At 37.3% G+C, this 27,926-nt stretch overlaps 2 protein-coding genes across 2 annotated transcripts in view; one reads left to right on the forward strand and one right to left on the reverse strand.

Annotated features, from left to right (window-relative positions):
• Window positions 1–27,926, reverse strand: part of LOC136854575 (cerebellar degeneration-related protein 2-like) — a 484,848-nt gene that overhangs the window by 324,963 nt on the left and 131,959 nt on the right. The window lies entirely within an intron of this gene.
• Window positions 17,039–21,686, forward strand: LOC136854408 (transcription factor Adf-1-like). The gene is made up of 2 exons (XM_067130712.1): window positions 17,039–17,272; window positions 20,213–21,686. The coding sequence occupies exons 1-2, from the start codon at window positions 17,140–17,142 to the stop codon at window positions 20,893–20,895; spliced, it is 816 nt and encodes a 271-aa protein (XP_066986813.1). The 5' UTR covers window positions 17,039–17,139; the 3' UTR covers window positions 20,896–21,686.

Below are 27,926 nucleotides of genomic sequence, written 5' to 3' on the forward strand. Positions count from 1 at the left end.
CCATCTTTGTGACAAGCCAACTTTAAACGAAAGTTTCAGGTAACATCAACCTAGAGTCCCCCTTGGCGAACTTGAAATGAAGCCAAGAAAGGTTGGAAGGATATAGATGAAGCGGGCACAAGAAAAAACAGAAAACACGACGAGGTACGAAGACCTTTCTATCTAGAACCAAGGTCCACGTCTGGAACGGCTACAGCTCCTTTAAACTTTCCTCAAACAAGGGAAGGGAGAGAAACGTGGATGGAAGAGGAGCTCCACCCTCTCCACTCGCTTGTTGCGAATAGTCTTCCCCTTCCTTTCTCTTCAGAGAGATGAACAACAAAACGTGTTGCTTTTATCTTGATAGATAACATGGGAGTGAACCTAAAGCCAAGTGGTACTACAGCTACTTCTGGGAAACAATCCACTTCATGAGGATACAAACTGGAAATTCCTCCATCAATCCTGTGGCCGGGAAAGCCCCATGCTTTGAGAACTGGTTGAGTTTATTACATAATTATATGTCTTGGATAACCTCCAGAGTCTGCTTTTGCGCTGGACCTTAAACTCTGAACGTTGGGGCGGCATTTTTGTTCTCTCTGGGATGCGACAGTTTGAACATTTCTACTGTGTAATATCTCAACAGCTTACCTGTATGTAAACTTTTTCAACATCAAAATTATTTAGTAAAATAAATGAATGTATGCGTATATGTATGCATGAATGTATGTATATATTATATACATACACACACATATATATAATATTAAATTATTTAGTAAAATAAATGAATATGTGTATATGTATGCATGAATGTATGTATATATTATATACATACATACACACACAACTGGTTACCTAGCAACAGGACCTAAAGCTTATTGTGGAATCCGAACCATATTATAGCGAGAAATGAATTTCTATCGCCAGAAATAAATTCATCTAGTTCTTCATTAGCCGGCCGGAGACTCGAACTCGGGCCTAGCGAGTGCTAAGCGACAACTCTACCGACTCGCCCACCGAGGAACTGTTCAAAGGTAAATTCAGCATGTATGGTGGTATCATTCAGAATTCCATTGCCTGTACACGTCTCTGTATAAACATCTATAAATGTACAAATTAAGCACATTCTTTAGAATCTCCGTAGGAGAGTAGTGCCGTCAGTGCACCTCATTTGGTGCACTGTAGGCATTACTTAAGGTTCTTTGCAGCATCCCATCGGCCCATAGCTGCAACCCCTTTCGTTCCTTTTACTGTACTCCTTTCACATTCTCTTTCTTCCATCTTTCCACTATCTCCTAATAATTGATTCATAGTGCAACTGTGAGGTTTTCCCCTGTTACACCTTTCAAACCTTTTACTGTCAATTTCCGCTTCAGCGCTGTATGACCTCATAGGTCCCAGTGCTTGACCTTTGGCTTAAATTCTGTATTCAATTCAATTCAGTTCACGTGCTGTAGAAATTTGACTCTTCATATTCGTCTGTAGTGGGTTTTAAGGTTCCATACTAATTATGAAAGGATCACAAAGTCATTGTTGGTAAACATTAACAACCACAGTTAATTTTATGTCATTTGGCGACTTATTTTTCTTACGTTTCCGCAGTCACGGACACTAAAAGGTCATAGAAGAGCCCCAGGGCAAGCATATTTGGACGACAACTCTTTCCTTGTTGCCAATATTTGTGACTGATCTCACCTTCAGTGGGACCAGCGGTTCTTAACCTTTTTTGGCAGTGACCCAAAATCTTGTCCAAATTAACCATGGCGACCCATGCCCTCAGAAACATTTTCTTTTTATATAATTAAGCTTACAAAAACGGATTACAGAAACAAAAATTACATGCAGAGATTTTTGTTAATGCAAGTAGCACACCTGCATAACAATGGTCCATGAGAAAGAAACAATACATTAATTATGATAATTATAATATGAATATTGGGAAAATAATCAGCCATGAAGCTATAACCCTTATGGACCCGTTGAAATGGTTTGGCGACCCAACTTTGGGTCGCGACCCTAGGGTTAAGAACCACTGATTTAGATTAAATAAAAAAAAATCAGTATTTACAAAAGGAAATTTACCTGCTTCCAGTATATAGATTTATAAGTATATCTGCATGATTGTAAATCAGGTTTGCGTGCAACGACGTTATTACTGACAGATTGCAGTAGAACGCAGATTCTAAAGATTATTAATCTAATGTCAGTACTACAGTCTAAAACCTCATGACAAAGCGAGGTAATATATATGATTGAGTGTTCATTTCATGCGTTAGCTATCGAACCATAAGCTCTAAAAAAGCATTACATCTCAGATGTATTGATCTCTTACGGCTCAGTGGTAGAAAACATGGTATTCGCCTAATCTGAGGGATTAAAAGTCGCTAAGGGATGTACAATGCTCTAAGGGATTAGGACGGTCATTGAATATGCATATCAACCTTTAGTATTGTAAATGATACGTTTGGGAATCATGCCACCGAAATCAGTGATGCATCCCAGAGGTAAAAGAATTAGGATGGAGATTACAGTTATGCTATTATGGGATTAGCTCTTTTAATATAATATATATTTGCATATATATGCATATATATATATGTGTGTGTGTGTGTGTGTAATTGTAATAGCCACAATGCCCTCTTAACATCTCGAATTCTTCGTGCTTTTTGGATACATTTGTCACTACGAAGCCTTGAGATCCAAGTGCAAGAAATATGAAGAAATTATGATGTCCGGTTGTGGGCAACGAACCCGGGTCCCATCCGCGACCAGACATCATAATTTCTTCATATTTCTTGCACCTGGAACTTATGGCTTTGTAATGACAAGCGTATCCAAAAAGTGCGAAGAATACGAGAAGTTAAGATGGCACCTATTACAATTACATATGTATCTGGTAAAAAGTGCCCAGTAGATTCTACAGATATGTATATGTATATGTATATGTATATATATATATATATATATATATATATATATATATATATATATATATATATATATATATACATACATATACATACATATTTCTTCCTGTAAACTAACAGTTTATTGTTCTTAAACTAGCCTATAAAAGAGAAAATTTTCAGACAATACACATTAGTCCTCGCCTTGGTGGAAAATGACAGGTTTTACTGAGGCGAATACATTAGATTACAGGACTGGCTTGGGATTTGTTTGTGAATCGTTATCCGGCGGATAACTACGATCAGTCTGAACTGGACTATCTTTTTAATACCGGGGATCATTTGTTTAGGATATCTGCCTTTCAATGGCCTTACTGACAAGATAATGTTATCTCCTTCACTTATGGTGGTTGATTCCAGAATCTTCCTCGTCTATGGACAGATTTTAAATAGCAAAGATGGCTAACTTCAGTTAACATATGGCTCATTCAAGTTTCTTTGCTTCTTTAATGGCCATTTTTAAGGTAAAATGAATGTACTATTCAGAATTTCTTATAATAACAAATATTTCATTATTATATTCAATTAGGATAACATTTCACTTTTCCTGGGTTGTAAGGTATTGAATTACAATAATTTTAATATCCACAATTCCCGTTATTTTTATTTTTCATAAACAAAAGGGAATCCCCGTTGCTCTCTCTCTCTCTCTCTCTCTCTCTCTCTCTCTCTCTCTCTCTCTCTCTCTCTCTCTCTCTCTCCTTTGTCAGAAGGTCAAGTTGTTTTCGACAATTTTCGGCTTGTTAGTCACCCCCGCTGTTCAAACCCTTTTCCAAAGAAATTCGCTCCTAGACCTTCTACGTCCAAATCTTTTCCCCAAAAATCCCTTCCATTAATCTTGTTGTACTCTATCCAAGACTCTACCTACCCCCATATATATATACACAATAATTACACACACACACACACACACACACACACACACACATATACATATATATATATATATATATATATATATATATATATATATATATATATATATATATATATATATATATATATATATATATAAAAATGTGTGTGTGTGTGTGAAATATTTTCTGTTAAAACAGAATTCCATGCAATAAAAGGCCCATAAAAACTCAAAATGTACAATGTTAATGCTATATTTCAGAGAACAAATGTCTCTCTCTTCAGGCAGGTAATGAATAAGATAGTTACAGAAAAGCAGTATTTACACCAAGAGATCCAGAAGACAGCCGTTACGTCACTCCAGTAGACAATTTCTCCTTCATCTTCTTAATTGCTGGTTGCAGGAAAATTATATGGTCAGGGTACTTTAAAGATGACAGCTCCTCACGGATTTGTTCAATTTCCTTTTCCAGGAGATCCGGCGAGCAAATCCATAAGGCTCTTAACTAAGGGACGGGCTAAATATGTATTAAGTACACCCCCAGACCGGCCAAACTTTAAGGTGGCCAATTTAAGAAAAAACACATCAGTGGAAAGAGGAAGATATGCAAATGCATATGGTGTAAGAAAAAAAATTCTAAAAATTTTCCCCTACCTTCCACAAGAAGTTGAAATTGTCTTGATCGGTGCTGAATTATGATCAAGACCCCCCCATAAATACCAACCCGAGCACCTTGTTTCTTCAAATCTTCTGCAACCACGTCCAGAGGATGACCAACGAGCTGGTCGAAACATGTCCACGGTACCTGAAATAGAACCTGAATCCAGACGACGAACGATTTCTGATTGGATATTTTAATAAAAGACTTCCCGCATTCCGCACACTATCCTTTTCCAACATGAATATCGGCCAGTTGCTGACTAACATCTTTGAGCCTGAAAAGCGAATCATAAGGAAGATAGAAACGACACTATATAAGATAAATTCGCATAATACAGCCATCCTTTTTAACAAGACCTATTATTATATATATTATATATTATATATATATATATATATATATATATATATATATATATATATATATATATATATATATATATATATATATATATATATATACATATTGTGATGAACAGAACTTCTTTCCAAGCAACCTCACCTGTTTTCACATCCGTAACTTAACAGAGAAAGAAATAAAATTCATTTCAACTGTTTTAATTACTAGAATTGTGGGTTTCCACTCGCCCCTTCATAAACTCTCTCTTTCATTCCTAAAATGGTTAAGCCTTTAACCTTCTCTCTGTTCAAACGACTGCCTAAGGCCTTGTTTCCAGGTGACCTTCATGCCTTCTTGATGGCATCAGACAATGGGCAAGGGAGGAGCCAAAAATAGAGAAAGTTGGTGCTGCACCTCCGGGCAGTGGTAAATTCAACATGAGGTCTGATTGGATGCCACGTGCTCGATATAGAAAACGTGACGAAGATTGACCTTTTGTGCCTTCTATCTGGATGTCCAAGCGTAATCCCTGAGGTCATTAATAGACGCTGCAACCGCAGTCGAAGAGAGAAGCACTCAGAGCTCCACTGAGGACGGATGTCCTCACCTTTGCCTGCCCCTTGAACCCTCCATGTGTTCGGCCCCGAAGTTCGAACCAGTATACTTTTGTAGTGGCATCCCCCTTAATTCCCTCCTCCAGTGTCGGCGCCCTACTGAACGAGAACATCGTCATCTTCACAAAGGTATTGTACCAGAATAAGGTTTCTTGATCAGTCATCATTCCTCTCTCTGATTTAATTTCTGTTTCCATTGTGTGATCACCTTCATTAATTTGTGTTGGAGCATAAGTGTTAACGTAATTATGCATTTAGTGTTGAACTGAGATATTTGGCACCATCTGTGCAAGTTCCTCATTCGATGGGTCGATATCGTACTCTGCTAGCACTCTCCTAGGCCTGCATTCGATTTTCCGGCCGGCCAATAAAGAATTAGAGAAATATATTTCTGGTGATAGAAATTCATTTCTCAGTATAATGTGGTTTGGATTCCACAATAAGCTGTAGGTCCTGCTGCTAGGTAACCAGTTGGTTCTTAGCCACATAAAATAAGTCTAATCCTTCGGGCCAGCCCTAGGAGAGCTATTAATCAGCTCAGTGGTCTGGTTAAACTAAGGTATACTTTTAACCATCTGTGCATTCCCTCAATTCCCTTTGAGTGTCTTATTATTCTTGCAAGTAACTGTCTTGTGTATATTGCAGATAGGCTTCGGATGTGGAACCAATCCGCTCTATCCCATGAGCAGCGGCTGTATGCCACCCCTTCTACCCCCTCTGCAATGTTTTCTGTTATGAAGACATCATCCGTGTAGAATATTTATCCTGTGTAGGATTCATTCATTTAGCAGGCCCTTATTATTACCTGCCCAGTAATTCGTCATTCTTCTGATCTGTGTTTGTTATGTAAATATAATTAGTTAAGAGAATCCTTGAGTTTATGTAGTCTTCCCTCACATGAAGAAGGTCTTAAGCCACAGTATTTTCCTTATTTCGTTTGTCTACGAAGTTGCCCTAATATTGAACCAGATGTGTAATAAATACAGTAGATTTATTGATAATGTAAAGAACCCCCTGCGTTCATCCGTTACTGCCAAGAATCAAGTAAGTATCCTAAGGACATTTGTATATATATAATAATATATATATATATATATATATATATATATATATATATATATATATATATATATATATATATATATATATATTCACCATGAGAAAGGAAAATAACAGATTGTTAGATTTTTCCTTTTACACTATTTCAAGCAAACTATATGCAATGGAATGAAAAAATTGCTAAGCAGACTGTTTTACAAACAATCACTCTATTATAGGAGTACATAAACCTTTTTTTAATGCAAAAAATGTAATTACAACTTGTTTATTTCTTTCAGGCGAGGCACAGCTCTCTAAGATCAACTCAGGTATTTGGACAAAACAAGACGAAGACAATGGCACTGACTATCTCTTTCAAATCTCCTTAAAACACCTTGTGCAGAATGGGGTCAAGAGTGAACAAACATGGGCTTAAATTAATATTATTTTCCTTCAATTGTTGTATTAAAGCAGATTCAAGGATATTTCTAAATATATTTTTAAATATTAATAATATAATACTTTGGAACAAATCAATTCTATGTGATTTTTGACTCAGGTGCACTAAAAGAGGGTTTGGCAAGTTCTAACTGAATATTTATGTTGATATATTCTGACAATTAATTCCTTACTTGTCTGGCCCGAGCAAAATGAAATTTCATGAACACTGTTGCTACTCGAGTGAGGACAATTACTGACAAGTATGTTTTCTACACTGTTATTATATGAATGAAAAGATTTCATTTAAACTGAATATTTTAAAAACATATTTGTTGGACACGAAGCAGAACGAAGGGTGTTCTTGGGTGATACTTTCTTTCTGTCACTTTCATTAAAAAATGTCCTAACAGCTTTATAACAGGAAATATGCAAAATGTGAGCTGAATAACATACAAGCCTACCTAATTTCTTAGCGTTCCGTGCGGCCAGTACAAGATGGAAAATTTTAGCGGGAGGGAAATTGAATCTCTGGATTAAGGCAGAGAAACAGCTATCTAAGCCCCCACCCCCAACACCTGTGTTCCTTAAGGATACATTAAACCCAGCCCTTGACAAAACTCTCCTCTCACTCCTGTCTGTGGGGTACCCCTCCTACTGCTTGGTATTTTTCCCATATGGTCGTAAGAGTTACCGATCTAGCGGCGATATTCGTAAAAAAAAAAATTATAAAATATATATATATATATATATATATATATATATATATATATATATGTGTGTATATATATATATATATATATATATATATATATATATATATATATATATATATATATATATATATATATATATAATGTATGTATATTTATGTAAAACGAACGTATTATTCAAGTTTGCTTGAAATATCAAATATTTCATAATTATATTCAAATCAGATAACATTTCACTTTTCATGGGGTTGTAAGATATTGAATTACAATAATTCTAATTTCCACTATTCCCGTTACTTTTATTCCTCGTAGACGAGAGGGAACCCCAGTTGCTGTTTTGCCTCTCCTCTCTCTCTCTCTCTCTCTCTCTCTCTCTTGTCTGAAGGTCAAGTTGTTTTCGACACACTTCGGCTTGTTTGGCACCCCGCTGTTCAAACCCTTTCTACAGAGAATTCCCTCCCAGACCCTCTGCTTCCAAATCTTTTCCCTGAAAATTCTTTCCAATAATCAGGGACATCTCTCCCTAAGGGACTCAATAGGACGAAGGAAAGGACAGATGGCCGCGATAATTCTCAGACCTCATTAAGAAGGCGGATGAGTCAGCCCCAGGTGTTGTGAAGACTGTTGTGTTGTCCTGAAAATTCCCCAGAGCCTTAGACAACTGCTCATTTTGTGGTTTAGTGTACATGTTACAGTAAATATGCGAAATCCCTAGGGGAATATGTGAAATGAACAATCTGCCTGGGTACATTTGATCCCCGAGGGCTAGTACTAAATGCAGTGAAACACATTTGTTCCCACAGAGGCTAGTACTAAACACGGTGAAACAGTGTAGATGAATCACTGTTTCGCCGTTTTTACTACTAGCCCTTGGGGATCAAATGTTCCTAAGCAAATTGGTCATTTCGCATATTCCCTATGGATTTTGCAAAATCCCTGATTTCACATATTTACTGTAACATATATACATACATAAGTGGGTACTCGAGGTCGAGGGATGATGTTTGGATCACCAACAGAAGTGCCAAAGTTTGATTCTGGAGAGCCAGTGTTCTTGACTAATTCTAGTCTACTCCACTGTGTCTTTTTTTGACCAACAATGAATTAAGTACCTAGCAGTTATGTGACTGATGAGAAGTGCATGGGCTACCAACGTCATCTTCAACGACTTTTCCTGATCCAGATGGGCTGACTCCTTTCAGTGCTACCCCTCCTAAGTGGGAAAATTTATATACTTATGTGTCTGTATATGAACTTTGAAATATTTTGGAACAATAACGTCCAATACAGGGTCTCTTGAGTTGGAATTTCGTGAAAGACTACAAAAGGCAAATCAAATAATGGTCAGGCTGAATAAGATTTGGAAATGAAACAAACTGAAACTGCATATAAAAGTGAGATTATACTTCTGAGTCTAGTATGATCTGTATTACTAAAGGAAAATGAATCAGGGTATGACAATGAAATTATATCTTAAGGATTTTGTTGGAATTTGAACTGGAACATAAAACTTAGCACAAAGGACAAGTGCTGAGACCTATGAGGTCACTGAGTGCTGAAAGGGAAATTGAGAGTGAAGAAGGTTTTAAAGCTGTAACAGGAATACCTAGCAGTTGCACTATGAAACAATTGTTAGGAGAGGGTGGAAAGTAAGATGGAAGAAAGCGAATGTGAATGGAGATACAGTAAAACGAATGAAAGGGGTTGGAGCTAGGGGCCAAAGGGATGCTGCAAAGAACCTACAGTGCACCGCGTCAGATACATTGATGGCACTAACCCCATCAGAGGTAAACGATTTTGTTGATCTACAAATAAAGCTTCACGATAACAAGATCGAGTGAGAGATGCTGATACAATGAGCACAATTACAGATATCCGTAGTAGATGAGTTAATGATGAAAGGGAGTTGGAGATGGCTTGGAGAGGTCTATTGCCTAACCCTTGGGAGAATAGTACATGATAGTGATAGCTGGCTTCCTGTGGGCACTAGAAGAGTTGGAAAACCCAGACCTACTGAGATAAGAACTATGAGAAAGGAGGCTGGAGATGAGTGGAGACCTGTGGAAGACAAAAATGATATAGGTGCTTTACAACTTACAAAATTACAAAGCAAATTATTATTGGATGATACAAATGTTTTCAATAAAGCGCTTGGGTCTCACACATTTAGGAACGTGTACTTAAACCTGTTCTAGCTAAAACATTCCTTGAAGGTGGTCCAGGGGTTTACAGAAAAAAGGCAGAATTACCAGATCTCTACAAAACACTTTTCTCATTCCACTATAACTAATTCGCTTTAGGAGTTATGCTAATCACTCTCCAAGGCTCTCTCTCTCTCTCTCTCTCTCATTTTTTTCATGCCATTCTGCAGGAACTAATAAGACTTCAACCAGGCCTGAAGACACAAATAAAGCATTAAATTCTAGCAATACCAAAGATACTGAAGCAGACAATACAACATAACAATTTGTGAATTCCTTTGTCATTAAAATGGAATCCTCTGATGAAGATTACAATACAGATGAACAGTATAATTAAGTGAAACCTTGTACGGTCCAGTTTACACAATAATATTCTTGTCTCGATGCTTGTTAATGTATTACTAAAAGTAAGTTCTGCTGAATTTCGAAGAATTATTAAGTTGACCCTGTGTGGAGCATTAAATTTTGCAAAATATAAAATTAAATACGAGAGAGAGAGAGAGAGAGAGAGAGAGAGAGAGAGAGAGAGAGAGAGAGAGAGAGAGAGAGAGAGTTTTATTGGCTTGTACCTGGGAATGCTGGAAAGTAAGACGCAATTATCGGATTTTCCAGGATAACAGGATAGATATTATCGGATTTTCCAGGATAACTGGCCTGAGTTTCTAGAGATACCCGAACGTTTCTGGAAGATTGATCTAAACCATATTTGTTTACAAGTTACATTTGATAAATAGGCCATATATTGTTTGCTTTTCATTAAAACCTCCTTTGTAATGAGAAAGTTTCAGATTTCCCAATTAGCTTCCATTTTGAATGATTACAAAATAGGGCAATGTTAAGCCAGGAAATTTCAAACCAATGAGAGATTACACAAAGAAAGAAAAGCTACGTGATGTCAATGGGAAGTGAACAGCAATATGAATAAATGCGTGGTTGGAAAAACCTTAGAAATCTATCAACAGAGGAAAATGAATATGGGCTGGAGGATGCTAACATGAAACAGGGACAAAAAAAGAGACCGTTAAATCTGAAGAGGTTACAAGGTGGATGGAAAACTGGAAGTTCCAGGTCTACCAGCTGGAAAAATAATTCACTAATGAGCTAACCAAAATGTGGTAAACACAAATAATACAAATCCTTTAAAGGTAGGTTTCATACCGTCAGTAGTTCAATGCAAAACAGCCCAAATTGAAAAACAAGCAAATTAATGTTCTGAAAATCGTTTGACGATCATCGTTGAGAGATAATTGCACCGAGCAAAACCTACCTTAAACAAGTAACAAATGCCCCGAAACTTCGGCGCAATCGAGTTTTCTGTACAGCGTATAATGCTGTATAAAATTCTCAGCCACGGCCCATGAAACTCTCAGCCGTGGTCCATGAAACTTTCAGCCACAGCCTGGTGGTGACCTGTGTTGCTGGCACATACAGCGGTGCCAGACGCACGGTCATGACTAACTTTAACCTCAAATAAAATCAAAACTACTGAAGCTAAAGGGCTGCAATTTGGTATGTTTGATGATTAGAGGGCGGATGATCAACATAACAATTTGCAGCCCTCTAGCCTCAGTAGTTTTCAAGATCTGAGGGCGGACAGACAGACAAAAAGCCACCTCAATGGTCTTCTTTTACAGAAAACTAAAACTGAGGAAAATTCCTACAATTACGAGCACAGAAACACACGCAGCAAACGCTGGCAAACAATGAAACCGGATGTCAGAGTTCCCCTACCGTCACTATCATTCTACTTCTAATCCTTTTAGGCGTTTCCTCCCATCCTGCTCTATGTACTCGGCTGGAAGTGACCGTGTTTATTCCTTCTTAATCCTTACCCTCGGGGGCAATGATAATCTTTATATGTTGCTACTCGTCAATAGATCAAAAGTAAAATTTCGTAGGTTATTTGCACTACAAGTTCTAATACTTATAAAACATGATCAGTAGCAAGAGGGCTAAAGAATGTCACTGTAACCTTTAGTGAAACATTTTTATAGTTCCAATTGAAATTACTGAGCAATACAGAATGAAAAGAAGCTCAATATCCAATTGTGAAACACCCAAATTTTTTCTTATTTTTCTGCACATCTCATCGTCCAGAGCTTTGACATATTCTTAGTTACTGAAATCCTCTCTTGGATCACTCACGGATAATCGCTACTTTCTATATTGACATTACATTTGTTTTTCCATTTTTCTCTCCCCCTACCCCCATGTAAAACAAATAATTAAACACACTATATATACTCATATATATATTATTATTACATGGGTGGCCGGTTGATTACCTGATTAATTAAATGACTGCTACCTGGCATGCACCAGGACCCACGTAACCTGCCAATTAAGACCAACAAAACTACCAAACATCAAATAAGAATGGAAAGGTCGCCAGCTTCAAACGAGTCAGTACAAGAATATTTTTTATTCACACAAGAACTTGAATTAATTAACTTATTGAAACTGGTTCCAAACATATAAAGAATTATGAAACAAATGGAGCATTTACAAGGGCCAACAACAGCTCGAAATATTAGTCCTAATCAGGACAAGCACCCTAATGCTACACAAATTCACAAAGTTCACAATGGATTCAAGCCTCTTTGAAGGGCTTCTATAAAACAGCTGAGTTCAGTGGAAGTTGAAATGTTGCTTCTATGTGCTGATGATGCAGGTCTCTCCAAGCAAGAGGGAAATAACAGGCCCAGGTATACATACAAGTCCGGAAATGAAGTATCTGGATAACACTCTTGTATATAAGAATCTCTTGCTAGTAATTAATTAATTACAAGGGATGAGTTTTTAGATCGTGAATAATGATTTAAATACCACGAAGGGGTAAATTAAGGTTATATCACTAGACAACACTGAATTCATTTAATATATGAACTTCAAAAGGGAACGTACATTACTAGGGCTCTTAGTCAGGGACTTCTTATAGATGGAAACTTGAACAAGGAAAAATGAGAGATTCAGTTGGAGAGAAAAAAAAAAAAGAACACTGGGAATCAATTTGTCAAAGTCAGACTTGCCACTGAATTCAAATAACGCATTGATCGGATGCATCAAGTTGCTCCAGTCCTCTAGGTTCAACAATCGTCCCACGTGCTGGTGTGGAAAGGGACGGACAAAGAGACAGGCTCAGAACAGCCCATGGACACATTAGTTGTTGGGGCTGGAATGTGAATGAGAACGATGGATCTTGGTTTCCTCTAGCCTGTCCAGTGAAAACTCCACCCATCGCCCTAGGCATCGGGTCACTGGTGTGGGGCTCAGAGCAGCCCATGGACACTGTGACATTAGTTTTTAGTTGGGGCTGGAGTGTGAATGAGAACGATGGATCTTGGTTTCCTCTAGCCTGCCCAGTGAAAACTCCACCCATCGCCCTGGGCATCGGGTCACTGGTGTGGTCTGAAAATGATAAAGACTAGCCAGTACACAGGTCACAGGAAAGTTGGTTTTAAGGGAAGTATGCCTAAGAGCTAACTAGTAAAGTTTTTTTCCCATATCAGTCCTATCAGTTTAAAATTCCCATCCTTTTGTCCGTTGGCTGGCTAAGGCGATAAACATCTTTCTCACCTGACACTTTTCGTGTGGGAATCTACTCTTGTCTTGCTGCTGCTAAAGTTAATTTCATAATAAATTAAGATGCAAGAGAGGCAACACAGCAACATTTATAATATATATATATATATATATATATATATATATATATATATATATATATATATATATATAATATATATATATATATATATATATATATATATATATATATATATATATATATATATATATATATTACTAATTGATCATGAGGAAAGCAGTAAAATAACAGTGTTAGATTTTTCATTTTACTCTAAGGTATTTTCAAGCAAACTATATACAATGGAACGAAAAAATTGCTGAGCATACTCTGCTTTACAAACAACCACTATATTATAGGGTTATATAAGCTTTTTTTAATGCAACGAAAGGTCATTACAACTAGATTATTTCTTTCAGGTGAGACACAGCTGTCTACGATCAGCTCAGGTATTTGGAAAAAACAAGTCAAAGACAATGGCACTGACTATCTCTTTCAAATCTCCTTAAAACACCTTGTGCAGAATGGGGTCAAGAGTGGACAAACATGGGCTTAAATTAATATAATTTTCCTTCATTTGTTGAATTAAAGCAGATTCAAGGATATTTCTACATATAATATTTTCAAATATTAATATAATACTGTGGAACCATTCAATTCTACGTGATTTTTGACTCAGGTGCACTAAAAGAATATTTATGTTGATATATTCTGAAAATTAATTCCTTCCTGTCTGGCCCAAGCAAAATGGAATTTTATGAACACTGTTGCTACTCAAAAGAGGACGATTACTGACAAGTATGTTTTTTTACACTGTTATTATAAGAAAAGATTTCATTTAAACTGAATATTTTAAAAACTTATTTGTTGGACACGAACCAGAACAAAGGGTGTTCTTGGGTGATACTTTTTTTCTGTCACTTTCATTAAAAAATGTCCTAACAACTTTACAACAGGAAATATACAAAATGTGAGCTGAATAACATACAAGCCTACCTAATTTCTTAGCATTCTGTGCGGCCAGTACAAGATGGAAAATCTCAGCAGGAGGAAAAATTGAATCTGAGGATTACGGCAGGGAAACAGCTATCTAGCCGCAACCTGCACTGTGTCTCCGAGTTCAGGTCAATAGATCTGGAATAAGAGGCTTATTGCAGTCACGGAGCTCAAGAGAGAATTATAAAGCAACAAGGGAAATCAGAATGAGATTGGAGGGGCAAATTTTCCACAACCGACTGTCAGCGTCGCGACAAACAAACTTAATTAACATTATGTTATTAAGTTTGTTATAATGGATGTACTAAAATATTAGGTGGGTCTTGCAGATTTGTTCCTTTACTTCTGCCTTCTGTGCATATCGAATTTAAGTAGGTCCTTTTTCGATCATTTAAGGGTATTTCCTACCAGTATTGAGTCCACAACCGTCCACTAGGTATTCCTCTGCCTTGAGACAGTGCATTTGCATCCACAGTCATAGAAAACTCCTTACAACATTAATTTTCAGGTTGTGAATGTGTTGGGGAGAGCTATAATGAATGTACAACTGTTTTTTTTGTAGTTTACTTTGATTATTTCTAAAAAATATATACAGAGGTCCATATTCTCTCCCTCAGACAGCTCTCAAGCACACATTCATGCTACAAGTTATCAATAACTGTTTTTTCGATTGGCACAAAAAGTAATAAATAAGCCACTGATACTTACAAGAAATGGTACAGAAGTTATTTAAACATATTAAACATAAAATGATAATGGCCATCTTTTATAAGTTTAATTCTAGACAATCTTAAACAGCAATGCTTAAATAGTAAAACGTTACGTGGAACCATAATACCCAAAGTTCTTTCATTGTTGGGGCTATTTCTCCTTGTCTCGAGTTAGTTCTGCTGGTATTCAGTTAGGCTCTGTGGTAATAACACACCACAGCAAGACAACAGCGTCATCATTTCCATTTTGTTTTTGTCATCGAACTGTTTCCATAAACATCAACTTCCATTATCTCACTTTAGTTTCCAGCTCTTTACAAATTCCTTTTACCGTCACTCATTTTTACGAGCCATCATTATTGATTCACTTTAATGACTCATACAACTGACACTGTTGCTTTGTTTACAGCAATACTCTTGCCAATTTCCGCTTTATAAATTTCACATTTAAGAAATATAAAAATAATTTTGTTTTATTCTTCACAACACTGCGATTTTTCTAATCATCACGCAATATCATAATGTGCCTACAACTTCAGTCCTTAACAAACTCATTGCATGATGTATCTGCTACGCGATGACCTCAAGATAAAGAAGCTTATTCCTAGCCTTGGGGGTAATATCTCTCACAATGGGTTTACAACACTCCACTAGACACTTTCGGTCTCGGGATGCGTTCTGTTAATATCCAGAGCCACTGATTCTTCCCAGAGCAGCAGCAGTAGCCAGATAGCCAGATAGTACAGCTTACTAACAGCACTGTGGCAGTCACACTCTCACATACAATTATATATATATATATATATATATATATATATATATATATATATATATATATATATATATATATATATATATATATATATAAAAGCCTAAAGAAAAGATTTCTCTATACCTTTACTGTAGCCCAGTTACTAAAGGCTGCTACAAGCTTCCCCAAGACCACTGCATTATTACTGAATAAATTTACTCTGAATGGATTCAGGGTCTTCTACTAAGATGAGGTTTCCAGGTGAGGACCAGGAAGTTTTGATGGCGAGCAACAGAGGCTTACGTGCTTAGGCTACTGAGAATACACTCCTGATGTCTGAGGAGAACAATGAAGGCCGTAATGCGAGTATATCGGATTACAGAGGACTGCTGGGGAGGCTTTACTTGTAAAGGCCGAAATGCGGAAAACACAGAGGAAGAAATGGAGTGGAAATCTTTCTGGGAATGGGACAATTGACGATAACTGGGTGAAAGTGAGGAGTAAATTGCAAGGAATGTGAACGCTGAGATTGATTCATTAAGTTTAAGAATGGCTGAAGCGAGGAACCAGTGATATGCAGTATGGAAGCCAGCATTAATTTGCTCCTGGGAATGTGTATGAAGCTCTCGCATTACATTTATTTGATATAATATAGAAAAGTAAAACTTCTGTACATTCACTTTTAATTCGTTGAATAGGCAATCATATAAAATCTGTACGCATCTAAATCCGATTTAGTATTCGATAACAAAAGTAGAATCTTTTAATTAAAAGACAGCACTACCATTTTATTTTATATTTACAAAATTACTGTTAATATTCTTTATGAATAAATGCTTGAAAAGGGCCTCTCACAGATGTTATTTTTCATGAACTAAGTTACTGTACACCTTATTATGAAGTTAAATGTGAATTTACAAAAGCTTTACTTTAACATTTTACATCAATGTAAAACTTATGAAAACATTTACAATATTCTGTTCAATCCTGGATACGTAGTCACATAAAGCACTTAATATTTTGAAGGAAAAGATCGTGCAGAGCACGCCTCAAGCTGCGTTCACACCAAGGGAGTCGCGCCGAGTCGAGTCGAGTCACGTCAAGTCCCGATAATTCATGACGCATCATGAATCGCCAACCCCGTTTTAACACTGATTTGCATGTACGGGCCTCTGAAGGAAATGTGTCGAGTCACATCACGTCACACTGCGTCGCGTCGCTTCTAGTCACAAACAGAGCTGGACCTATATTTGACGTCAGTCGTAGCGAGTCTCACGTGCCGATCGGAACTATGCTGGTCGAACTGCTGATAAACTTAGTTCGGGAGCGCCCTGCAATCTATGATGCCAGTGACCCCAACCACAGCGATCGTGGCTTCGTCGTCAGTTTATGGAAAGAAGTTGCTGCTGCAATGTCGTGTACAGGTAAGAGACAACAGTTTTACTCACTTTGAACCATTTATTATGCTTTGAACAATACACTTTGCTTATATATTATACTATGAACTATAGGTTAACCTAACTTAGCCACGCAAAATAGCCGAAATTATCAATATCCCTTTCTACCCATGGACCTATATTTTATAATAATTATATATGTAATCTGTTATAGTCTATTTTTTTTAAACCTGGCAAACTTGCACTTAGCTGCTTGCCGCTGATTGGATGGATGTCCTGCTGTCCGAATCACAGTTTTGTTTTCACTTTGCTGCAGAATTGTGACTATACGGTCACAGAGCGAGTTGAGAGCTAAGTTTTTTAATATGTAAATACCAGTTGTAATAAACCTAAGTATTAAGAACTTACATAACGAATTATATATATATATATATATATATATATATATATATATATATATATATATATATATATATATATATATATATATATATATATATAATAACTATTAACAACTATGAAACAACATTCTTATGAACTTTAATGTTTAATTTCTAGCTACATTTTTAGCGCAATCATGCCATTAGTGGTTTGGAAATAACCAAATCATATTTACAGTACATTGCTGAAGGTTCTGTAACACCTAAGAACAAAAAACTATCGTAGAAATTTAAGCTTGGCGGAGGAGTTGAGGAGGTGGAGTTGTGGGAGGAACAGCCAACCACAGGGTTGACACAAGGTGACACGCTGTACTCTCAGCGGGAGGTTCAAATCTGGTTTGTGGTGCTCTTGTGTTCCTAAAATAATTATTAAGATGTTTATATATCATATTGCTAATTTTTTTCATTTCAAAAACACTGCAGACGGAATGTCATTAATATTTTAGGATATATATAAAGGCAAATTGAACATGCATTGAATTTATGAATTTTTTTTTCTAGCTAGTGTGCTACTCTCCGCTTGGTAAACTTCAGTAAATTGACTCTTCTTCAACTCGTGATTTTCAGTTATTTCTTTGCCTGGTGTTGAGGTTCTTTCATGTGTGCTTTGATCTGTATCGTCTCTTGTGGCCATGGCTGAAATAGGTGAAATAGATAGTGAGGCACCTGATCGATAGCCGATTCTAAGCTGAATAACTGTGGTTGTAAGTGGTGTGTGCAGACGACAACTCACCAGCTGTTCCTTCCGCAACTCCACCTCCTCAACTTTTCCGCCAAGCTTAAATTTCTACGATACTTTTTTGTTCTTAGGTGTAACAGAACCTTCAGCAATGTACAGTAAACACATTTTGGTTATTTCCAAACCACTAATGGCAAGATTACGCTAAAAATCCAGCTAAAAATTAAACATTAAAGTTTATGCGTTTGAAAAATGTTTCTAGTCTACGGCTTCGGTAAGTGGTTTCATATTTGTTAAATATATATAAAATATTTCGGTATGTAAGTTCTTAATACTTACGTTTATTACAACTGGTATTTACATAACATTACATAACTTAGCTCTTAATTCGCTCTATGTCCGTAAATTCACAATTTTGAAAGTGTGAAAACAAAACTGAGATTCGGACAACAGGACATCCATCCAAAACGCCCGAAAGCTGGTAAGTGCAAGTTTGCCAGGTTTAAAATAGACTATAGGTTAGGTAGATTTTCCACTTTTTTAGGTAGTCAAATATACTAAAACCTGATACTAAAGGTTTTTACGTGGTTTAAACCTTAAAACTAGATTTGGAGCTCTCCTCCAGAATTACCTGGTAACGAAATATTCGAAATTTCAGTGGTTTTTTTTTACATTGGAAAAATAACTTTCTTGATCCCTTGATCTTCTCTTTCTCTCTCTCTCAATGATCATCTAAACTATCATTATTAGTGCAGTGTGATATTTGTAATTTGAAGATTGTCGAAAAAAAAAAAAAAGATTGGTCAAAGTAAAGTACTGAAAGGTGTATATTTTTGGCATATCTACTATAAACTACGCATTATGATGGATGTTCTTGCCACTCAAGACCTCCGCTTGGGGAAACAAAATATTCTTTCAAGATATCACGAACTGCCATAGCCTCTGCTGTAGGCCTATTGCTTCGTGTTACTGTCAGGCTTGAGTATGAGGGCTGGGAATGTGGTGCATCGTGACTTGGAAAGTAGTTGACATTGTTTTCATGTTGAATGAAATTGTGGAGTACATAAATGCTTTTCACTGCTTCAGATACTTTAAAGCTCGTCTCCATTGACGTTTGAAGTATACCAAACTTTTTAGCTAAAATCCCAAAGGCACATTCTACTGTTCTTCTAGCCCGGCTGATCCGGTGGGGTAGTCCAAACCCTTTCTAGGATATGGGCTCATAATATTAGGCATTAGAGAAAAGCTTCATCTCCCACAAGAAAGAATGCGTTTTGGTTGTAGTAACAGGTATTTAACGTGACTCTGGAATGCCTAAACGACCACAAAGAAATGACCTACCATGTTTGATTCGTTGAAAACTGAACTGTCACTGTTTCATCCATGCTGCCCTACACCAATCGGCGTGAAACAACAGTTGGCATCAGCAATGGCTAGAAAAACAATGAAGTGGTATCCCTTATAATTATAGAAAAGTGATCCTGCTTTAGCTGGGAATTTCATCCGACAATGTTTGCCATCAACACTTCCAGGATAGTTAGGAATTCAAATTTTTCAAAAACGTTTTGGCTATTTCTTCCCACTGCCGTTCATCAGGTACAGGCATATACTGGGATTGTAATATTTCCCATATATGACTTTGCTGGTTTCTTTGACAATCGTGTGTAATGTGGACTTGTCAACACGAAATTGATAACCAAGGGAAGCAAAAGACTCTCCAGTAGCCAAATGCCTGAAAAGAGATAGAATAATAATTAACGTACAGTAGGCCTAAACAATCATTTAATAGTTAAAAGTTTTATATGTGTATGTATATGACGTCTATTTTTTCATTTTACTCTTTTACAGAAGCCGAATGTAAGGATAAATGGCGCCACCTAAGAAGTAACTTTATGAGGGAAAGAAGAAAGATTAGTGAAAAACCATCTGGATCAGGTAACACCCTAACAAAGAGGTGGCTGCATTACGACTCCATGGAATTTCTCATCCCTCACGTGACCCCACGACCCACATCGTCCAACGTCCCTACACCACCTGATGAAGACACAGGTCATGAGATGGAGGACACAGATATAGATTCTTCATTTGCTGACTTCGAAGCACCATTCATTTCACCTCCTCAAATGACTACGAGTAATGCCGAAACTTGTGAGGATCGCAGCAATGGAAAGTCTATACTTCCCAATTCAAAGAAGCCTCGCGTCTCAACAAAACGTAGTAAGGTCAGTGCAGATGACATGGATGTATATTTCTTAGACGAACTCAGACGACTGAGAGTGCAGTCGTCTTCAGAAAATGCTAATAGTAATGACGGAGATCGCCATTTTTTGTTAAGCTTACTGCCTTTGATGGAACAACTGTCGCCAATAGACAACTTGGACATAAGAATTGAAATATATGAAGTATTTCGTAAGAAGATGTTCAAGCCCGCATCCTCTGTCCAGAATGGCTACTGGACAGAACAGAATCAGTCACGTAGGCCTACACCATCACCATCACCAAGTACTATCTCCCATTCAAGTGACAATTAATTATGCACAGTATAACGAGCATTATTGTAACCTCTGAAAATAATATAGAAGATAATGTTTCTCTTAGGATCCCTATAGTAAGGAAGTAGTGTCATAGTGGTTCCATGAATGCCATTTTGACTACAACGACCACCCAAGACCTCTACTGATTGACTGAGTTATGAAATTTACGACATATAGTCAAATAAATATAAGGCTACGGCACTTGACTTTATGTCATAGATTTCATAAATCAATCAATCAGTGAAGATCTAGACTGGTTCGTTGGAGTCAAAATGGCAACCCTCGGTTGTCACTACTCGCTTATTATAGGGAGTTAGAGACCCTAGTTTCACTCGGCCTTAAATGGAAATGGGGTTCAATGGGATTTTCTACTTTATTTTTATACTGCATTTCAATTTTGCGAGTGCAAGTTACGTTCTTATATAATTGTTTGTACTTTTTTATATCTTGTTTTCACTTCTATCTAGGACAAAATTTAATGTAATTAAATTTCGTTCTAGCTTTGCTTTATATGTATAAAATATAAAGTTGTAACACTTAGCTATAGTTTTTGAAAATCGTTATGGTTGAGGAGTTTAATATTGTTTTGAACAAGATACAATAAGGATCTGATACTGAATTCAAGGTCAAAACATAGTATTTATCCTCTTGACAGCAGTTGTAAGTGCATTTGAATAGATGATTTCTCTTGATGTTTCAATTAATTCATTGTTGATTTCATGTTCAGAACTGTATTTCTTTTAGTTATTCTGTAAAATTCAATAAAAATAAAACTTACCTTAGAAAAATGACCATTCTGTCTTCAGTTCCAATTGCATGCCTGTAGTTAGTGTTGATCTTCTGAATGGAAGGTCCGATCAGCTTGAAATGTTCAAATGTCATCCTAAAAAATTTGTAGAATTTTTCTGGATGGTTTACCAGGTCAGGGAGTAAATGACTGAAGTTACCAAATTGTGACCTCTTGGTGTTCAGATGATGCACCCAGATTCGAGGTTTATTTTTTACGTGGGCGACGACAGAGCCACAACAAAGCATTAATTTTAGCAAACGAATATGCACCCATTCTCAACAAAACCTATCGTGGCACTGTGGCAATATAAAGATAAAACAAGTATAAAATGCGCCGAAGTTTCTTCGGCGCAATCGAATTTTCTGTGCAGCCGCTACAGCGTACAACCAAGGCCATCGAAAGTAGATCTATCTTTCGGTGGTCTCGGTATAATGTTGTATGAGCCGTGGCCCATGAAACTTTAACCACAGCCCGGTGGTGGCCTATCCTGTTTCGTTGCCAGAAGCACGATCATGGCTAACTTTAACCTTAAATAAAATAAAAACTACTGAGGTTAGAGGGCTGCAATTTGGTATGTTTGATGACTGGAGGGTGGATGATCAACATCACAGTTTGCAGCCCTCTAGCCTCAGTAGTTTTCAAGATCTGAGGGCGGACAGAAAAAGTGCGAACAGAAAGAAGTGCGGACGGAATAAAGTGTGGACGGAGAGACAGAGCCGGCACAACAGTCTTCTTTTACAGAAAACTAAAAAGAGTTCAGACTTGACTTACTGACGCAGTAGGTTGAGGCATTTGGTGTGAACAGGGTTTCGTCAAAATGAATCGCATCAAATGAACTATCGTGACTTGACGTGACTCGACTCGACGCGACACGACTCTCTTGGTGTGAACGCAGCCTACGAGAACGTAAAAAAAATACAGTAAAAAAGAGGGTAGTTGAACTATACAGTGTAATTTATGAGGGGATTTTGTCACCTGCCGATAAAAACATTTAATGCGGAGTTGTCTCGTGTCACGTCTTTCTAATCTTAATCGATGTTGCTGTTATTTTATAACAACGAATTCTTTTCTCCAGTACCATGTAATTCACCTTGAAAACAAACAACTATTAATATTTTGCCCCCCGTGACAAGCCTTGTTTTGCCTGACACTCCTTCACCTTGCTGAAACATCCGGTGCGTTTATCTCTAGTATTCTTCACCGCTTCATAGCTTTTCCCTTTAATTCTCACTGCTTCACAGCTCAGCAGATCTTGCGTTACCATATTAATTATAGTTGGAGTATGGACCACGTAGGGAGTTGCCACTTTTTATAATTCATTTATTACGAGTCGATTTCAACTCAACATCTTCCTACGGAGGAAATTTGATAAGTGGAGAAGCCCCTCCTCTAATAATTCTTCAAAGCAACAAGTAATCGTTTCTAATTCTTTCATTAACTCGTTTTCTTATAAGTACAGAATATTTATTTCATCATTTTAAGACACAAGCAGACACTTTTAAACCTAGCATTAGATCTGTAATGACCAAATTTATTTTACACTAATTGGCGGCAAGTGTGAGATTTCTCCAACGAGTTATAACGAACTTTCTACTTTTCCATCCAACTTGACTTTTGGGAACATTTACGTATTTCGATGTACTTGAAGGATAAGTAATCGCTATAGCCATAAAACGGATATCTTTGGGATCATAGGTTGCGAAGGAGTCTCTTATTATTAGCTGTTATTTGAACACAATAACCCATCTTATTGCAGTTATTTGAATAAATTTCATTTCATCTTGCTAGCTTCCTTCAACCACAAAGCTGGTGACCATATTACCTCACAAACGTAATCACTGTAAACTTTAAAAAAATCCTAGTTCAGTTCAGCAATTCATCAGAGATATGTCTCCGATTAACCTGGCTATTATGAATGTTAGGTTTCTTACGCGAACTCCACATATTCTCGTCCTCATAATCTCCGTTTTCACTTTGTTACCTATGTTCATGTTGGCTAAGTTCCGTCCTTTCGAACTTAAGAAACATGACCCGAGCAAAGTCACCATAGCAACAGAAGTTCCTTTGCCTGAATACTTTGTTAACTACTTTGAATTTTATTGGTCTGCGATCTTACCAATTTGGAAAGCACAGATGCTTCACTAATCATGTATCTCACTCAATAATGGCCATATTCCATAGTTTTCTGAATGTTTTCTTTTTACCGACCACCAAATACATAACTTAACACTCACACGTACATGCACACACACACACACTACACACACACACACACACACACACACATATATATATATATATATATATATATATATATATATATATATATATATATATATATATATATATATATATATATATATATATATAATATAATTGTGTGATTTTGTATGTACGGGTGAATACTGCAATATCAAGTACTCATGCTTGCCAAAAATTATAAATGAAAAGCTGCCTAGAATTCAACTTCAAAGCTTTCTCTGCACCTTCACACACATTTCCAGTTGAGGACCTTGAAATCTAAATATATATGAAATCAACAAAGACAATTCTTTCCACAAAGCCAAACATTTTCTGTTACGCAACGAAGCATATACGCTTACTGCATTTTATAGCCATATACAAATAACACTGAAGTCATTATATTCTACGAGAGCTAACATGAGCCAATCCCTGCAACGGCAAACGCGACAAGTGTTTTGATTTTGGCCGAAAACACGAAAAACCTGGCAATATTTCCTCGCTTATATTTTTCCCGTATCGAAAACTTTCGAATTCAGTTAGGAACATAAACAACTAAAACATTTTTTACACTGAGTCTTGAACCTGGGTTAAGCAGAGCGGAGTTCTGACCGTTGCAAACTGCGTTGTGAAACATGCTGGCAAATGTTTTCAACTCCAGACGCCAAAATGAACACAACTCCGTTACGGTTACAAGACGTTGAGCGCATTTACCCGACCACATAAATACGACCTGTTGTTCTGCATGTTTCCGAATGCCTTTCCCACTCGAAAGCTTTGAAACACGAAGACAAATCAAACGAAGACTATTCTGTTATATGGAGAGCAGAGTTGCAACTCGTATCCATTAATAATAGCTTAACTTTTATCATGTTTACGGAGCATATTTCTGTCGAGGTCACATCATGTGATGCGTTTTTAGCTCGAGTTAACATTCTCTGCAACAATATCACATGAAACTCTACCATTCCTGCTTTAAAAAGGCTTTCCTTTCAACGAGCCTCGATATCGTATCAAAATACTAAAGATCACTCCCCTTTCACATTAAACACTGAACCCTCGTTTTTAGGTGCAACGTCCTTGTAGAATGAACTTCAAAGACTGCAGAGAATTCATTTGATTTCATACACAAGCATTAAAGGTTTGAGATTAAATATTTCACAGGACCTAAAAATGAGCCCATCTTCATTGCGAGGGTACAGCATTGAGCATACCTCTTTTAGATGAAATGACTAACATCAAATGGTCTCATTAAAGGAATGTAAATACAAAATAATGTAAGAAACATGAAACTCACGGCATAATATTTTCTTACTTCACTTATTCTATTTTGTTATTAATCTTATCTGTTTTACTTTATTTCCCTCTCATAGTTTAATCTTTAGTATCCTTATCTGTACTGGGCTGCTTTCCGTGTTAGGGCTCTCAAGCTTCGCAATTTTTTTTTTTTTTTTTTTTGTAAGGATTGCAGCTTGGCTTGCAATAATAATCGGGGCTCTGAAGAGCGGAGTTCCAACACTTACTGTCTGATAGCAAGTGATTTTTTTTTTTTAGTTTTCTGTAAAAGAGAGAAGTTCCTCATTGGAGGGGTTGGTATCGTTCTCGGCTAGCACCGGCCAATGAAGAATAAGAGAAATTTATTTCTGGTGATAGAAATTCATTTCTCGTTATAATGTGGTTCGGATTCCACAATAAGCTGTAGGTCCCGTTGCTAGGTAACCAATTGGTTCCTAGCCACGAAAAGTAAATCTAATCCTTTGGGACATCCCTAGGAGAGCTGTTAATCAGCTCAGTGGTCTGGTTAAACTAAGGTATACTTAACTTTTTGTAAAAGAAAGCTATTGTGCCGGGCTTTGTCTGTCCGCCCTCAGATCTTAAATACTACTGAGGCTACAGGGCTGCAAATTAGTATGTTGGTCATCCACCCTCCAATCATCAATCATACCAAATAACAGCCCTTTAACCTTAGTAGTTTTTACTTTGTTTAAGGTTACAGTTACTTATAATCGTGCTTCTGGCAACGATATATGATAGGCCACCACCGGGCAGTGGTTAAAGTTTCATGGGGCGCGGCTTATACAGCATTATACCGAGACCACCGAAAGACAGATCTATTTTCGGTGGCCTTGATTATACGCTGTAGCGGCTGTACAGAAAACTCGATTTCTTCGGCGCATTTTTTACTAGTTTTTTTGTAGCACACTGTGCATGTTATATATATATATAAACAAGCTGTGTAGCACTTTAGTTGCGTGTGAATCACCTTGCAGGGAGAAACCTATTCCCTCTCTTCATGTTGCTTTAAGGAAGTTAAAAAGTCACCCAGCATTGCTATGTTTGGACTGGGCACAAATTTAATGACCAATACTATGTTATTCAGGACGGTGCCTTTAAAAGCGCTTCAGTAGTGGGGCATGATAAAGAACATCTGTGTTCCAATGTAACGGTGGTAATATGCGAATAAGATAGTAGATTTATTCCAATTAAATTAACTGCCATAAATGAGCACATGTTAAAGTTTGCCATAATTAATATAGGTACAGGTGTGTCTGAGATACAAAGTAACATCTCCATTTTGAAGGTCAATACGATTTGACATGATGAGTGAGTAAGCTTCTGCGTGAAATTCAACTGTTTCTGCAGTTTCCTCTGAGTGACTTTCACTGAAACAAGGAAAATATAATCTTCTCTTTTGCAGCTCTCTTTTAAAATAGGTCTTTTAGAACACGGAATTTACCATTTATTAGTAGACATCCATTATTCGCAGACTCAATAGTTCAGGGGCTAAGTTATCTCCATTAGGTCTTGTAACATAATCCACAAGGTATGTCAGTATCTTCTCTTGCTATCTGGGCTGGATGAGGTGTGCTGTGCTGCTTCTACAGGGCTGGGGGTAAAGATTGGGATTGTTTACAGATTGGCAAACGACCACAAGGGGGCGGTTGGGAAGGGTGGGGGGTTGGGGGGGTTGAGGGCTGCGTCCGAAGGACTGGCTGGAGGAAGAGGGCTTGAAAGAATGTAAAATTTTGGGATGTAAGATAGCATAAGTATTTGGAAAGGAGGAGAAGATGGCTACCAAGTGCTTTGACCGTTATACATGTGGGCAGAAGGAGTTAATGGCTGATGGTTGTTTTGATAACTGGGGGCATTCTGGAGCCACTATAATGTGTGTGTGCGTGCGTAGGAAAGGGGGAGGGAAGAGTAAGAGGTAGAAAAGACAAGCAAGAAGAACTCGGAGATGAAGATGAGGGTATGAGAGGAGAGTCCGATGACGGGGAAGGGGAGGAATGAGGAGAAAGAGGAGGATGATGAACGTGGTCATGAGAGAGAGAGAGAGATCGCGTATTCCACAAAAACAAAATTAAACAGCACTTAGGAAAAACTAAGATAACAAAGGTGCAGACATCATCAAAGATATACAGTTGGCTATAAACATACTTTCGACATTGCAAAGGGAGAGCGCAATTTGATATACGAAAATCAGGGCATAAATTCAAGCACTGAAGGAGCACTTTCGGCCACTCGGCGCTCAGGACAGCGAACAGAGGGAGTTGGAGTGGTTGGACAACAGCTGGAAGAAAAGAAGCGGGAATGGAGGGAAAGTAAAAGGCTACAATGAGGGTGCGGCTACGGGCAGGAGGGACGGCGCAAACAACCCTTAACGTGCCTACAGTGCACCACGCGAGGTGTGTTGACGGCACTATCACCTTAAAAGAGAGAGCGAGCAAGCTTTATTTTATTGAACTGCAGGTATGGTTGCAACATCAGCTATATCTCCAGTAACATTTGTTGATAAAAATGCATATAACTGGATTTGTTTCAGCTGTATTGCACATATTGTGCTTATACTAGTTCTATCGTTGAGTTCCCGTACACTGAATCATAGCAAAGTAGAATTCATTTCTCGTCATACTGTGGCTCGGATTCCACTGTAAGCTGTAGGTCCCGTTGCTAGGTAACAAGTTGGTTCTTAGCCACGTAAAATAAATCTGATCCT

The sequence above is a fragment of the Macrobrachium rosenbergii genome, chromosome 29 (genome assembly GCF_040412425.1).
Source record: "Macrobrachium rosenbergii isolate ZJJX-2024 chromosome 29, ASM4041242v1, whole genome shotgun sequence".
NCBI classification, from domain to species: Eukaryota; Metazoa; Arthropoda; class Malacostraca; order Decapoda; family Palaemonidae; genus Macrobrachium; species Macrobrachium rosenbergii.